The sequence below is a fragment of the Gracilinanus agilis genome, chromosome 3 (assembly GCF_016433145.1).
Source record: "Gracilinanus agilis isolate LMUSP501 chromosome 3, AgileGrace, whole genome shotgun sequence".
Taxonomy (NCBI): Eukaryota; Metazoa; Chordata; class Mammalia; order Didelphimorphia; family Didelphidae; genus Gracilinanus; species Gracilinanus agilis.
The window spans coordinates 639,004,384-639,019,883 of NC_058132.1; the positions used below are offsets into that span (position 1 = coordinate 639,004,384).

The 15,500-nt window shown below is 38.6% G+C and overlaps 3 protein-coding genes across 5 annotated transcripts in view; 1 reads left to right on the forward strand and 2 right to left on the reverse strand.

The window, feature by feature from the left end:
* The window catches only part of MED12L (mediator complex subunit 12L), a 386,104-nt gene that overhangs the window by 259,576 nt on the left and 111,028 nt on the right, over positions 1-15,500 (forward strand). The window lies entirely within an intron of this gene.
* Positions 6,471-8,168, reverse strand: P2RY13 (purinergic receptor P2Y13). Its single transcript, XM_044670855.1, has 2 exons — positions 8,116-8,168; positions 6,471-7,617 (listed from the first exon to the last, which is right to left on the reverse strand). The coding sequence occupies exons 1-2, from the start codon at positions 8,149-8,151 to the stop codon at positions 6,592-6,594; spliced, it is 1,062 nt and encodes a 353-aa protein (XP_044526790.1). The 5' UTR covers positions 8,152-8,168; the 3' UTR covers positions 6,471-6,591.
* P2RY12 (purinergic receptor P2Y12) overlaps positions 14,207-15,500 on the reverse strand; it is a 69,598-nt gene continuing 68,304 nt past the window's right edge. For all 3 annotated transcript variants that reach the window (XM_044670859.1, XM_044670856.1, XM_044670857.1), the window contains one exon: positions 14,207-15,403. In XM_044670859.1, the coding sequence (XP_044526794.1) occupies positions 14,359-15,387 (1,029 nt within the window). In that variant the 5' untranslated portion in view covers positions 15,388-15,403 and the 3' untranslated portion in view covers positions 14,207-14,358. The remainder of the gene's footprint in view (positions 15,404-15,500) is intronic.

A 15,500-nucleotide genomic window follows, 5' to 3' on the forward strand; every position in this document is an offset into this window, starting at 1 on the left:
CGATCCTTGGTGATCATGTCGTCAGTGCTTGTCTTCCTAAGATGTGTATAAGAGACAGTATATATAGAGAGAGAGAGAGAGAGAGAGAGAGAGAGAGAGAGAGAGAGAGAGAGAGAGTGTTTTGAGCTGCAGTAGGGCTAAAGCTCATGGGATGCTGGCATCCCATGAGCTTTAGCCCTACTGCATCTCAAAACTCTCAACCTTAAACTATCTACCAGCCTCAAAGTCTCCCCAGTAGCAGGAAACACAGATGTTCCTCTCCACACCTGGCCATCATCCCAGTCATTTTGTTGTTATTCTTCAAGTCAGCCGTGTCTGACTCTTCATCACCCCATTTGGGGTTTTCATGGAAAAGATACTAGAGTGGTTTGCCATCTCCTTCTTCAACCCAGATTTTTACAGATGAGAAAACGGAGGCAACTAGGGGTAAATGACACAACAAGCAAGTCTCTGAGGCCAGCTGAGTCTTCCTGACTTTGAACCAGAAAGAGTTTTCCTGAGAGAGTGCCCAAGCTAGGCATTCTATCCACTGCACCACCTAGCTGCCCCATTCGTTTTAACTGTGCCTCCAAGTCCCTTACTGCCAAGAATTTCCAGTAATTCCACAAGTCAGGGCATCGTCAATCAAAGCTGTGAATGCCTTGAATATATGTGTCTGGGATCTGAGGTTATGATGTTTGATTGATTACGGGTGTAATTCTACACCTCTAAGCAAAATCTTAGGTGTACTTATGTGCCATAGAATACTCCCTTTATTTCTAAGCTGGATAAGAAGATCTTGGGAGGAAAAATAGAAACTCTTCTCTTTGTATTCTTTGTTCTTTTCCCTTTGGACAGTGTGTCAAGTACTTCAAGGGATGAATTTCCCAGAGCACACCCTTGATGTTGAGAGCATCTGTTATTGGTTATTTAGTTTGCTTTTGGTGATTAAGCCTGTTTTTCCATTGCAGGAATTTCCCTGTTGTTCTCCCCACTGGAGCAGATGGGTGAGGTCTCTTGTTATGCTACCTAAAGCCAACACCTATTTATTAGTTTTTAGGGGCTTTTTCCCTTCTTTTTAAAGTTATTTCTGGGCCAGAGGGCAGTATTTTGTTTTACATATGGGCAGCCCAAAACCAGTGTTGGCCAAGTCATTGAAAAAAATAATATATGTGCCTTTGGGGAGATTGTCCGGTCTGTACATGGTTGGGAAAATCAATACAGTACAATTAAAATGAACTACAGTGGGCCAGCTGGGGACACTAAGACCAACAGAGAGACAGGGTCATCTCTATCATCACGGTGCTTACATTCTATTAGGAGATTCAAGAAAAGTAATTGAAGGAGGGTGAGAATAGTTGTTTCCACAATAGAGACTCTTAACCTTTCCCTGTGATAGTCTTTGGGAGCTTATGGACCCCTACCCAGGATCAGGGTTCAATGCCTAAAATGAATTACAAATGAAACAATTGTTGAGTTGCAGTTATCAAAAGAGAAACAAAGTTCTCAGAGTCCAAGTTAAGAACTCCAGATCAGGAAGGATTTTCTCTAGAAAATGGTGCCTGAATATCGTCTCCTAGGAAGCTAAGGTTTCCAAGAGAGGAATTCCAGGCAGCCTGTACAAATCCTAGAGGCTCAAGATGGAATTGAGGAAATAGCCAATAGATCAGTGTGGCTGGGCAGTTGAATGTGTGAAGCAGAACAATCTAAAATAAGTCTGGAATGTTACCTGGAGATCTGAGTCCAAAGAACTTTAAATGTGAGGTTTGAGGAGTTTGTATTTCTTCCTAAGGGTTGGAAGGAGCCGACAAAGGTGATTGATCTTTCATTTTAAACTTCTATCAAGACTACTATAAGTCTATTAATAGTGTACTTCTCACTCCCCTTTTAATACATTTTTGTTTATTTCACTAAATATTTCCCAATTACAATACGAAAAATAAAGTAGCAAAAGCCTGCTTCAATCTATGTGCAGAGTTCAGAGTTCATAAGTTCTCTCTGGGGAAGTAGAGGGCATTTTTTATTGTGCATCCTTTGGAATTAGGGTAGTGTACTTTTAAAAATAAATAGCATCTTCCATGACATTAAGTCATGTTCTAGGTACAGTTAGGTGAACATTTATCTAACTGTTCAGTGCCTGCTCTGTGCTAAGAGCTGACATTAGAAAGAAAGACAAAAAAACTGTCCTTCCTTTCAGGTACCACCCAGTCTGATGGGGGAAGACAACAGGCAGATAACTATGCCCAGACAAGATAAGTGGGAGACAGTCTCAGAGGGAAGGCACTAGGATTAAACAAAATATCTTCCCAGATTATAACTTTAAAAAAAATTTTTTTAAAACTTACCTTCCATCTTAGAATCAATATTGTATATTGGCTCAAGGGCAGAAGATTGGCAAGGACTAGGTCATAAGGGTTAAGTGACTTGCCCAGGGTCACCCAACGAGGAAGTTTCTGAGAGCAGATTTAGACCCAGGACCTTCTGTCTCCAGGCATGGCTCTCTTTCCACTGAACCATCCATATTATAACTTAACAAGGAATCTAATCAAGTATTAATAAACTCCATTTTCATAATTTATCTTTAAGCTCTTTGGTTATTTATCTTCTCTCTACAGTTATTTTACTTAATTTTTTTCCTAATCTGATTTAAAATTAAACTGATGTCATTTTGATTTTAAACATGATCAAGCCTGCCTGCAGTGGAATCTTTTATACATGGTTCTTTCCAAATATACATGCTTTGTACATATTTAAGACAAGGAAAGAATATCACATCATTCCCTTGACAACATTTAAAAAGGTTTTTTTTCTTCCTAACGTTACATAGGTGCAGCTTGCATTAAAGCCATACATGGGCAGATCAAAGCAGATTGTATTACACATCCGTGTATTTACGGTTTTATTTTGGGGTTTTGCTTTTATATGAGTGTGCTCTTACAACAATGACCGATATGGAAGTATGTTTTGCATGATAATACATGTATAATCCAGATCAAATTGCTTACTGGCTCTGAGTTGAGGGAAGGACGGGAAGGGAGACTGTTTGGATTTTGTCATTTCAGAAAACATACATTGAAAATTATTATTGCATGTAATTGGGGAAGAAAATATCTTTGAATTAAAAAAAAAAAGCCATCCACGGGAACTCAGTCTTGTACATGGTACAGTGAGATGACTCAATTCAGCAAAGAAACGAGGGTGAGAGCTGATGAGATAATAATGTTGCCATCACAGTAGGCAGCTCATTTATTTGGACAAGTGTGGTTCAGATTTAATTATTTATGGTAATATTTGAAGCGTACTAGTAACTGTGCAATACCCTTGGGAAATAAATGTAATGCCAGCTAAACAGTCATGCCATACCTCATCCCAGTTATCACCATTGAATTGCTGTGGAGAACTAGACGAGCACCCTCTCTGTGGGCTTGGGTCTGAGAAGATGGAAAAACGCAGGACTGGGCCACTAGATCAATGACTTCAGTTTACAAGCAACAAGCGTCTTTTATAGATAGCCATGATGGAATTGGAATGTTTCATTAATGATATTACCTGCCAATCTCCTCCATGCCAAGAGGGATGTTCTTGCTGCCCACAAAGCCCTCAGTAGATGTCTCCAACATGCATTCTAGCATCTCTTTAGACACTAATCCAATCCAGTACATTTTGATAAGAGTTTATTATAAACACTTCCTTCTATATACATGTTATTACAGCAATTCTTGGAGATACAAAGAAAAAAATTAAAGACAGTGCCTAACCTTAAAAAGTTTACAATATCTGGGGGGAAACACAGAGCAAGGGATACAGTTACTTATCAAAGAATAACTCTGTTGAGAACTTAACATTTTCGACTTTAACTTTTTAAACTTTAAATTTTCCGCCAGGAAATTCAACTTAACCCCTTAAAAATTGTAATCAATCAACAATTTTTAAGTGACTCCTACATGCTATGTACTGTGGTTATTATAATAATAGTTTATATTTGCATTGTCTTAAGATTTGCTGTGCTCTTTGCCAGCATCTTATCTGATCCTTTTCCACAATCCTGTGGGACATGCCATAGCATACCCATTTTGCAGATGAACCATGTTTAGAACCATGAAACAACTTGCCTGGAATGACAAATTATAGTAGTTTGCTTTTTCATTTGAGGTTTCTTTTTGACTCCCAAGATCAGGATTTGATTCAAGCCACGCTATTGTATGGAACTCGTTTGGTATTTGTTTCTTTCCCAGTTAGGTATTTTTTTACTCCGCCATGCTAGTAAAACTTGTGTTTGGGGCAGTGACAAACATTCTAATAATAATTTATTTTGGATTGTGATTTTGTTCCATCATTAAGACAAAGCAATTAGTTGTTCCACGATCCTTGAGATTGTTTTTAGTGCCTGGTTGGTTAAGGTGTTATCCCTATGTCATTGCCACAGACTACCCACTCAAGTTTTCAGTTACAAGGATAATTACAATACCATGTACTAACAGATACCACAGGCCATTGGGTTTGCATTTGGATTCTCCAGAATATTGTACCAGGGAGGATAAAGGGTTTTTTTGTACTTCTGGGTGTGTGTGAAGGGGGAGAAGAGTAAGACAGTGGAGGGAGGGAGGGAGGGAGGGAGGGAGAGAGAGAAAGAAAGAGAGAGAGAGAGAGAAGGAGAGAGAGAGATTTTTTCTAGTTTATAGGTCATTTCCTTCTCTCTAGCATCTCTTCAGACACTAATCCAATCCAGTACAATTTGATAAGAGTTTATTAGACACTTCTTTTTATATACATGTTGTTATACCAATTCTTGGAGTTATAAAGAAAGAAAAATTAAAGACCTTAAACCTTAAAAAGTTTACAATCTCTGAGGGGAGATGGAGCAAGGGGTACAATATGTAATGGTTTGGGATCAAGAAGGCTCATTTATCTTCCTGAGTTCCAATCTGGCCTTAGACAATAGCTGTGTGACCCTTGATAAGTCACTTTATCCCCATTGCTTACCCCTTACCACTCTTCTGCCTTAGAACCAGTACACAGTATTGATTCTAAAATGGAAGTAAGGATTATTTTGTGTGTGTGTGTGTGTATATTTATAAAATATATGTGATATATTTTTATGTATCATACATAAAATAACCCTTACCTTATACCTGAGAATGAGCATGGAATAGAAAAAAGAGCTCTGGATTTTGAGTCTGATGACCTGAATTCCAGGCCACAATCATCTACTTCCTAGCTATGTAACCTTGTTTACATCCCTTAACCTCGCTGGGCCTCAGGTTCCTCAATTCTAAAATGACAGGGTTGGACCAAATGACCTATAAAGTCCTTTATGAATCTAACATTCCATGCTCCAAAATCATCCCACTTGATGGATGACAACAGCAATAATCTCTTCCTTTCTGAAATCCCGGTTCCATTCTAATGTAACACGTGAGGTTAGTGATAGAAAGAGAACAAAGAAATGTTCCAGCCCTCAAGGAGACTCCAGTCTAACAGAGGGAAAGCACCAAGTGCACAAATGAGGATACAAAAGCCATGCCATAGGATTGTAGGTCTAGAGATTCAGAAGGCATCAATTCCATCTCCTCTATTTTATAGATGAAGTAGCTGATGTCCATAGAGATTTGTCCATGACTTCAGAGGTAGTAGTGTATGCCACTGGAGGAGGAATTGGGGGAAGAGACACTGTAAAACTAGGGAACATGGGACAGACATCAGTCATGGAAACAGTATGGATATTTGTTAAACAGCTAGACTCCAAAGCTTTTATTCATTTATTTTTAGAAGCCCTTACTTTCTATCTTAGAATCAATATTGTGTGTTGGTTCCAAGGCAGAAGAATGGTAAAGGCAAGGCAGTTGGGGGTTAAAAGACTTGGGGTTAAGCTAGAAAATGTCCAAGGTCAGATTTGAACCCAAGATCTCCCATCTGTGTGTCTAACTCCCAATCTACTGAGGCACCTAGCTGCCCAGTCCCCCCAAGTCTGAAGCTTTTAGAGAAATGATTTTACCACTGGACTCTGGCAGGCATTTATAGGGAGATGTCAAATTAACCATAGATAACAAGTAAGGTCATTTGCCCGTAAAATATGGATTTCTCACCAATGGAAATTTCTCACCAATGGAAAGTTCTGCACCAAGGGAATGTCAGAGTTTTAGAGAGAACATGGCGATCATTCTGAAGAGTAGAAATCTCAACAACCTAGCCAAGTAGGCCCTCCCTTCCCACCTCCCAACATTTTAAAGTTTTGTTTTATCTTAAGTTGGAAGTGACCTCTAGTGGTAGGATATTCTCTTAGAATTATATCTTTTGATTTAAATCAACCCCTTTCTCAGACTGAGTAATTTTCTTCCCCCTCTTAAATCTAATGAACAATTCCTTTTCCTTTGAATCGACTCTTTCTTCACAGATAGCATTCAGAAATTCAAATAAACTATCCTTTCTGTTCAACAGGCATGAAAATCAAATCATAGCAAAACATACACATTCCAGTCACGCCCTCCCCTTTCTCCGGCTCCAGCACTTTATTTAACTGCTTAAATTCTTTTGTCCCAACCACCCTAGGCAGAACTACGGCATAACATCTCCTCTGAGCCCATATACTCAATGGGGGTTACTCACAAAATGTCAACTTAAAGTTATGTTATCAGTTTGAGTGCTGTGATTTTCTTGGCTTGTCCTTCCAATTTTCCTCACACAGGGCAGCTTTTCTGTGAATTTTCTACATAAGAATATGTATATTAGGGGATCCATGCAAATGTTGGTTGCGGCCAAGAAGAGGGTGGCTTCCTTAGCCCAGAACAGCTGGTTCTGCCTGGCACAGTCGGTCTTGCTGTTGTTGGTCTGGCTCTTAGTATAGGGGATCCTGGCGAAATGAAAAGGGGCGAAGCACACGAAGAACACGACCACGACGACGAAGACTTTGCTTTCTAGATATTTGTTGCCTTTGGCAGCTTTACTCTGGGATTTTCGGAAAGACTCATACACCTTCTTGGCAATCACCACATAAAACAGAAACATCAGAGAAAAAACAGTCCAGAAAATAAATTGACACACGTAAGTGACCGCTTCGTGCCATATGAGGCCCCAGGGACCCTTGAGGGAAGCACACTTCTTTACCGATTGTGGTGTGGCTTCCTTGTTAGATAAGATCATGTTCGGCAAGGAAAGGAAGAACAAGAAGAGCCAGACCACTACGGAAAGGATCTGGGCAAAAATGGGCTTCTGCACGCAGAATTTCCCAAAGGGTCGGATGATCTTCAGGAAGCGGTCAAAAGCTATGAGTCCCAGTAAGATGATGCCAATGTACATGGTCTCATAAAAGATCACTGCTGAGTAACGGCACACGAAGGCTCGGATTTGCCAGGGTCCAAGGTTGGCATCTGAGAGAATTTTGAAAGGGAGCATCAGAGTCATGACCAAATCGGCCACCAAAGTGTTTTTAAGGTAGACTATGAATGTGGAGGAGCTGGGAATCTTAAAGAAAACCCATAAAGCCAGGCTATTCAGTAGCATCCCGGCAAGGAAGATGGTGGTGTAAAGGGCAGGGAAGACCAGATGAGTAATCCGGGTGTCTCTGGGGCAGCGGTCGGTGGAGTTGAAGGATCCGTTGGTGAGCTGAAGGAATGTGGCATTCATTGTTCCCCGTGTCAGCTGTAAAAACAACAGCAGAAGAGAAGAGAAGTTGGTGATTTCGAAAGTCCCACAGCCACTACACACTGCCCTTTGCTAAGAGTGTTTACTGCTTTGCAGTTAAGAGACCCGCTGAATGGGAGCCAGTGCCTATTCACCTTCAAAACACAGAGACACTCTAGGGAAAGAAAATCTTCCCACCTAGCCAGGCAGCAGTGAAGTCTAAGGTCATAGAACCAGCTGATTAGGTTATTCTAGCCTTCCTATTTAGCTCGTAGCTTTCAGACTCTTGTCACCTCCATCAGGGCTTGATGTCACCCTTCATGAAGAATAATTCTCTCTACTATCCCAAAGACCCTTCTTAAGAGATAGCAATCCATGCAGGTCCCTCCAGCTGGGCTACATGGATGCCCCCTTCTCTACAGATTGTAGAACGATCATTTTATAGCCTTTTTACTAAAAGCATATTAAATACCGTGTAAACATTCATAATTGTAAAACAAGTTTAAAAAAAATCACCTTTTCCTGAAAGAGTATCGTTTGGCCGTGTGTCATCACAAGGCAACAGCGGTTTCTTCAGGGTGAGGAGTGAAATGTGAGACTAAATGACTTAGTTGTCTTCTTATACTGGACTTCCTTCCTCATTTGTTACCCATATGTGGTCTTTTCACAGAGTCTATTTAAGTTGTTTTTAAACCAACAAGATTTTGGTTATTTAAAGTCAAGAATTGTGTATTTTTCCTGTGTACCTCAAAAAATCATTCATTTTGAGGATGTTTTGCTCTTATGGAGTCATTTCTTAGCAACTGTTTGCCCATCTCTCTGACTCTTGAGATAGGTGGTACAATGGATAGTGGACAGAGCACTTTACTTTAAATCCAGCCTCAGACTCTTACCAGCTATGTAACCCTGGCCAAGTCACTTAACCCTGTTTGCCTCAGTTTCCTCATCTGTAAAACGACCTGGAGAAGAAATGGCAGACCATTCCAGTATATTTGCCAGGAAAATCCCAGATAAGGTCACAAAGAGTTGGACACAAATGAAATGACTGAATGACAACAACTGACCCCCCAGATTTGGGGCCAACAAAGGAGAATGAATATCTGAACACTTATTCAAATGTAGTATTGCAAGCCTAAATTTTTTTCTCTGAAGAATTCTTGACTTTCCTAGTCTCATCCCAATTTTTATATCACTTCTTCTGTACTACCCCCAAACTTTTTATTCATTCATGACCAATTTGGGGCATGAACACCAATGGAAGAATAATGTGCCTCCCCCCCACCCCAACTGGGTCCACTACAAATTTATTGTTATTAAAACTCAAGTGAACATTTACAAGAAAATTGTTAATCTTCCTTAATTGATTCACTATCTCAATTTTCATAGCATCTCTTCTCTTCTCGGCCCTCCTAAGAGATCCCCTACCCCCTAACCTTCTCAGCTGAGGACTTCACCACATACTTAAGCAAAAAACAACAACTGAGACCTCTGGCTCATAGCTCCCACTTTCCTCCCATCTCACATCATTCATTCATTCATACATATTCCTCCATGATTTCTTCCTTCCCATAACCTCAATGTCATCCTCAGCTCCTCACTGTTATTCATTCCACATAACCAATTCTGGTTCAGATTTTGTTATTTCTATCTGGAATATTCAGGTCATTCCCGCTTTACAATATCTCTAGTACATGGCTCCCCCCTCTCCACTCACACAATTCCCACCCTTGTGTAAGCCCTATTGTTACAATAGCATTTTAAATGATTTTTAATTCGGTGTGTGTTAACAAGGCTTCTTGCCTCATCTCTTCCCGCTCCAAACCATTCCCAAAGAGAGTTTTATCAACCTTGAGTCTGTCTATATCACCACCCTCTTCCTCGGGGAACTGCCCGAGAAGATGGAAATCCTCCGACATTCAGAACTCATCCATTGCCAATCTTCATACAATTTATGTCCTCTCCACACACTCTCCCTTTGGTCCTATTACACTCACTTTCTTATCCCAAGATGCTTCATTTCCTAGCTCCATTGCTTTGCGTTAGCCATCATCACTCATACTAAGAATCCTCTGCCCTCTCATTTCCACTCCTTAAATTCTCTGGTCCAGTTCCAAGATTCCATTCAATCACACTCACTGTAGTAACCTTTCTCAGTTCCAATTGCCAATGCCTTCCCTTCTGTCTCCCCTGACCTGAACCTGTTGGTGCATAGATAGCCCTCCCTCCCCTAATCAAATGTAAACGCCTTTCTTTGGGTCAGGCACAAAATAAGGATTTAATTTAATTTATTTATATATGTATGTGTATGAATTATATATAATATATATTGACAATATATATTCATATAGTAAATACATAAATTTATTTATATAAATTATGTAATTGTATATATTTATATATTAAATGTATATAATTTATATATAAACAAAAATTAAATATATAAATACATAATATGATAAAAATAAATATATAAATGAATTATTTAGAACCTTATATTATTATATATAAATTATATATTTATACAATATATAATGATTATATAGTATATAAATAAAAATACATATAATAATTAATTAATTGGTTGATTTAATGAATGCTTGTTGACCAACTACATGGCACTGTGCTAAGAATACTCTTCTAGATTCTTATGAATTCCTATGCTCTGCATTCATTAATCACCACGCAGGGGCTGTTAGGTGGCTCAGTGGATTGAGAACTAGATCTAGAAAGAGGAATTCCTGGGTCCAGATTTGTCCTCAGACACTTCCCAGCTGTGTAACTCTGGGTAGGTCGCTTAATCCCATTCCCTTACTGCTCTTCTTCCTTGGAACCAATATACATACAGTAGTGATTCTAAGATAGAAGGTAAAGGTTTTAAAAAATCACCAAAAATAAGCTGTGTAAGACCCCAGGAATTCTCCCAGCTTACAACAACCTTGGTTCTGCAGGATTTGCCCATCACAACTCATGAAGCCCCTCAGCACCAGCTGGAACGCTCCACTGGCACGGGCATTTCCACTAGGGAGCTCTTGTGGGAAAGAGTCCACTACTCTGTAAAAGGGAAGGGGAAGTCTGAAGAGCTTTTAGAGAAGTTTGGAACTCCTCATCTGTTTCACTTTATATTTCTTGAAAGCAAGTATTGGCAGCAGCATGAGAGGGTGAAGAGATTAGGATTGGACCATGATGAATTGATTTCAGTTGGTTTGATTCAACTTGGTTTCAGGGACCCTTTAAGAATTTTCAGGATGAGAATTTTTTTCTTTTTGTATCTCATAAATACGTCAATCTTGCTGTTCACTGCTTTCAGGGAAGACGTGGCATATTAAATGACATAGATGTTGGCCTTTGAAAGGTTTTATTATGTCTGACAATTTGGAGCCTTAAGTTATTAGCTTAAAAAGTTTGGAGTTTTAAAATAGGGTTATATAATGGCTCCTAAGCTATTTTTGAAACATAGAACAAAATTCCATTTTGATAATAGACAAAGAAATGAGTATTGTTAAGCCCCAGCCAACTCATCATGCTGTTCAATGACTATAATTTCGTTCACTATTTTAACAGGAAACCTTATTGAAAGTGATTTCGTCATTTGGAAAAAATCGGGGAAATCACATTTTGGCCACATTTCAAAATGCCATAGGATGAGAAATGGACACGCAAAAGAGGAACTTTCTCAAGGATAGCTATCTACAGTTGTTTTAAGAAAAGATTTTTGGGGAGGGGAGTAGCTTTTAAAGTGAAGGTGTACTTAAAGTAGTTCTTAGCCACTTGGGCAATAAGTTGATCACTTTACTGTAATTGTAGCTCAATTAATAATGGCCTGGTCTGTTGTTGGCACAAGTCCTTAAAAATTAACACATGTAGTGACCAGCTATGATTCCATAAACACAGTGTCTCAAAATGAATAATATGACATGTTTATTTGGAAATGGCCAATATGGGAATTTGTTTTGTTTGACTGTGTGTGTAGATATCAATACATACATTTAGAGATATAAATATATATGGACACATTTATTTTATATCATATTTATTTATATGTATATTTTTATGAATTATTTATTTTATCTCATATATATATATCTCTCCAAAGTTTTTGTTTTTCTTCCCCCCCCCTACTTTTGGGAATGTAGGGAGTAGATAGAAGAGGGAGAATGTGGATTGGGATCAAGTAGAAAATAATAAGAATACAGAGAAGATGGAGCAGCTGGGTGGCTCAGTGGATTGAGAGCCAGGTCTAGAGCATTTGTGTGGGAGGGAAACCCTGTGTTATTAATATGGAGGGATGATCAGGATTTTGCGTAACCTGATCTGACAAGGTAACTCCCTCTGAGACAGAGAGCAAAGATGGCTACGCTCTCTGTCCTAGGCCAGTACAATATAGTGAAATGGATAGCACAGCAACCTGTGACAGAAGTAGAGAAACACCTCAAAAAATGGTATTAGCGGTTTGCTAGGAGTTTTGCTTAACTTAGTCTCTCCAAGGTGTTCTCCCCTGACAGAAGAAGCTGACCTGGAAGAGAGATCAGAACAGGTGACTGGGAAGTTTTGCTCAANTATATATATACATACTTTGGCCATGATTTTCACCTTTGGGATTTTGAGATCTATCACTCATGATATTGTTTTCAAAGAAAGAGATACCAATAAGGAATGGTTAACAGTTTAATGTAAATCAGTCATGGTACATACCTGGCTTATAAATAAGATATTTTTCAGTTAAGAATCCTCTGAATTTCTTGTTTTAATTAAACATGTATTTTTGTTAACATCTTTTATTTTGACATCACCTAGATTCCCCGCTCCCCATATCCCTCCACTTCCCTTCTTTTACTCAGTGAAATTATACTCTCAGTTAATTATTAATGACAATACATTTTAATAATAATAGGTATCTAGAAATCTCCACAGACCTTTATTGTTTTATTATTAAAACTTTTTTCTTTTATAAGAAAAGACATCCAAAAATGTTTTATTTGGGGTACTTATTAAAACGATGCATTTACACCAAAAACATTTTGATTTACTATGAAATGTAATGATGAGGCTTCACTGGCCACTTATTTCCCCCCTCAACTATTATTCATATTTTGTTTACATGAAATCCTAATCTCGTGGGGATCAGCGAAATGTAAAAGGTAATATAAATGCTTCTATAATAAAACGGCATACACTGAACAAGACCATATTGGTGCTTAGGCAAAAGCCCAGTCATTGGCATTTTTCTGCCTTCAGAAAATGTAGGTGGCTAAGTCATGTGAAATAAAAACCCACTGTTGGTGTCAGTCTAGTTAACTTGTTTCGCACATATATGGTACTTATTAGGCAAGTGCTTATTGAGTTGAATTTTTTTGACAGTATCATTTTCAAAAGTTATATGAATTGTTATTCATTCATATTTATATTTTTATTAGTTTTTAAGGATTGGACATTGTGGTGGAATAAGTACTAGGATGGATGTAGAGGTAAATTCAAAGATCTGACCTTCCATCTCTCAGCAGATGATTCTTCATAAGTTATTGCCCTTAAAAAAATCCTAACAATTTCTGGTCTTCTCTGAACTCAGCACAAAGAGTAGTCACCAGACCCTTAGAAGAAGCCTTTCCATCTTGTAAAACCTCCCTGAAGTTGTGTTCTATCTGACTAGCCTTTGATTATTCCACATCACCCTCCATTGGAGTCACCCACCTGCTTGATGAGATCTTGGAGAAGACGTTAGCTTACACATTTGTATTTAGATGAATGTTGCTGTAATTAGGAAAAATTGTAGGAGATGCGTGTGTTATTTTAACTGCTATTTTATCGTTTACAGTTAAGCCTGCTCTTCCTCTGAATAGCTTTGCATAATAGTATGTAAATAAGGAGCTAATGATGATGACAATTACCATTTAACCATCATATTCTTTATGATGGCCGGGTGGTGCTTCAAGCATAGCCATATTAGATAGAGAAATATCCATTAAGTCAAATAACATATTTTCTGGAAGTGAGTCAATTTCCCCAAGCACCATTAACAGTGTTTTACCCCAATAAATACAGTCAATATTATAAGCTAAAATCTATATCCATTTTCAGAGTACTTTGTACTTTCCTGAATCATTTTAATTACTGAATGTCAATGACTAGAAACACCTGTTTTCCTTCTGGAAAATCTCTGCTCCCTTTAAGTGAAGATCACATCCTTTGGAAATTTAGGAGTTTCCTTAATCTAGATTTAAAGATAAAATTCATTTGCATTTGCATTACAACAGTCAAGTTAAGGTTCATAGTTCACTATAAGACAATTTCCTATGACCTTCCTCCCTTTGACAACAACAAAACTATTAGGTCAGTTACTGAATTAGGATTTGCTACCTTAGCGTATATAAGTTTTGTTAAGCAGTAATTATGATTCAGAAGGTAGACCATTATTCCTTTTTGAGTTAATAATGTAACTTTATCAATAAAAAAAATCAAAGCAGATAGTGTACAGTACTTAGTTTGCATCTTTTGACTACGTACTATGACTCTTATACGGTGACTGGTTACGCACCTTTCCCTTAGGTTACTTCCCTACATATTACAGTAGCTTAAAATACTGAAAAGTCATAGCTGCAGGTTAAGAAAATATTCTGTCGGCTTTTCTAAAAAATTCTTTGTTTCAGTAGATTTGGCCATCAACTCTCCCATTTCCCAGTGAGCAATGGCGCTTTCATTTATACAGTGCTTTTCTTCCATAGTTAGAGTTATGGAACTGTTTTTTCTCAAGGCATCTTTACTCTACAGTGGGATCTCTTCTGACGGACTGCTGTTCTCCTGCCCTTTGTTTCTGACTTCCTGGGCTGAGGCTATGGGAGCATTTCTGTGTCTTAACATGCTCATCAAGGAATTCCTAAAAGATTTGCAGAGGTAAAAATAGATGAATGGATCTAAGCATGCATTTAAAGAAGTCAACCACAGGGTACTCTCTTTCACATAAAATAAGGTATTCTCAGCAGTGCAGTCAAAAACATCTCTAGTTTGGCTTAGAGTGTAGGGAATTCTGGCAAAATGAAAAGGCACAAAACAAATGAAAAACACAGCGATGACAATAAACACTTTGACGTTAACAGTTTTCTTAGGTGCTTTCCCCGCCCCCCTCGTTCTTACATAGGATCGATAGAGCTCTTTTGTGATCAGTGTGTAGCAGACGATTATGATGAGCAAATTGATCCAGAAAATTACTTGGCAGATGTAATTGACAATTTCATGCCAGACCAGGCCAAAATCTGATTTTAGGAAAGCACATTTCTTCACATTCAAATGCACTGGTTTCTTGTTGGTCAAGATCATGTTTGGCAAGGAGAGGAGGAACATGAATATCCAAATCACAGCGGACAGAATCTTGGCGCCCAACAGGTTATTGAGGTTGGACGTTTTGAATGGTCTGGTGGTTTTTTGGTAACGGTCGATGGTGATCAACCCAAGGAAGGAAATGCTGATGTACATTGTGAAGTAGAATATGACAGAGGTGACCTGGCATACGAATGCCCTCAGTGGCCCAGCTCCCAGCTTCGCGTCGCTGAGGATTTTGAAAGGGAAAGTCAGGATCATGAGAAGATCGGAAATGACAGTGTTCTTAAGGAAGATGATGAAGTTAGATTTGCTGGGGATTTGGAAGAAAATGCCCATTGCCAGGCTGTTCATGGTTATCCCGACAACAAACAGAACTGTGTAGAGTAGAGGAAAGAGAACTTGGGTGATTTTATAATCTCGGGTACAGAGGCTCTGATTTCCAGTCCCATTGGTGAAGTTGTCAAAGTCACTCATTTCCCTCTTCTTACCTCTGGAAAGGAAAAAACATATATTAAATGTATTTGTAGAAATATGGACTTTTGCACACACACACATACACACATGTGCATATATGTAATATATATTAT

Coding starts and splice junctions, on each gene's coding strand:
- P2RY13 (XM_044670855.1), bottom strand. CDS start 8,151: ATGACACACGGCCAAACGATACTCTTTCAGGAAAAG. Junction 7,618..8,115: donor CGATACTCTTTCAGGAAAAG/GTGATTTTTTTT, acceptor TTGTTTTTACAG/CTGACACGGGGAACAATGAA.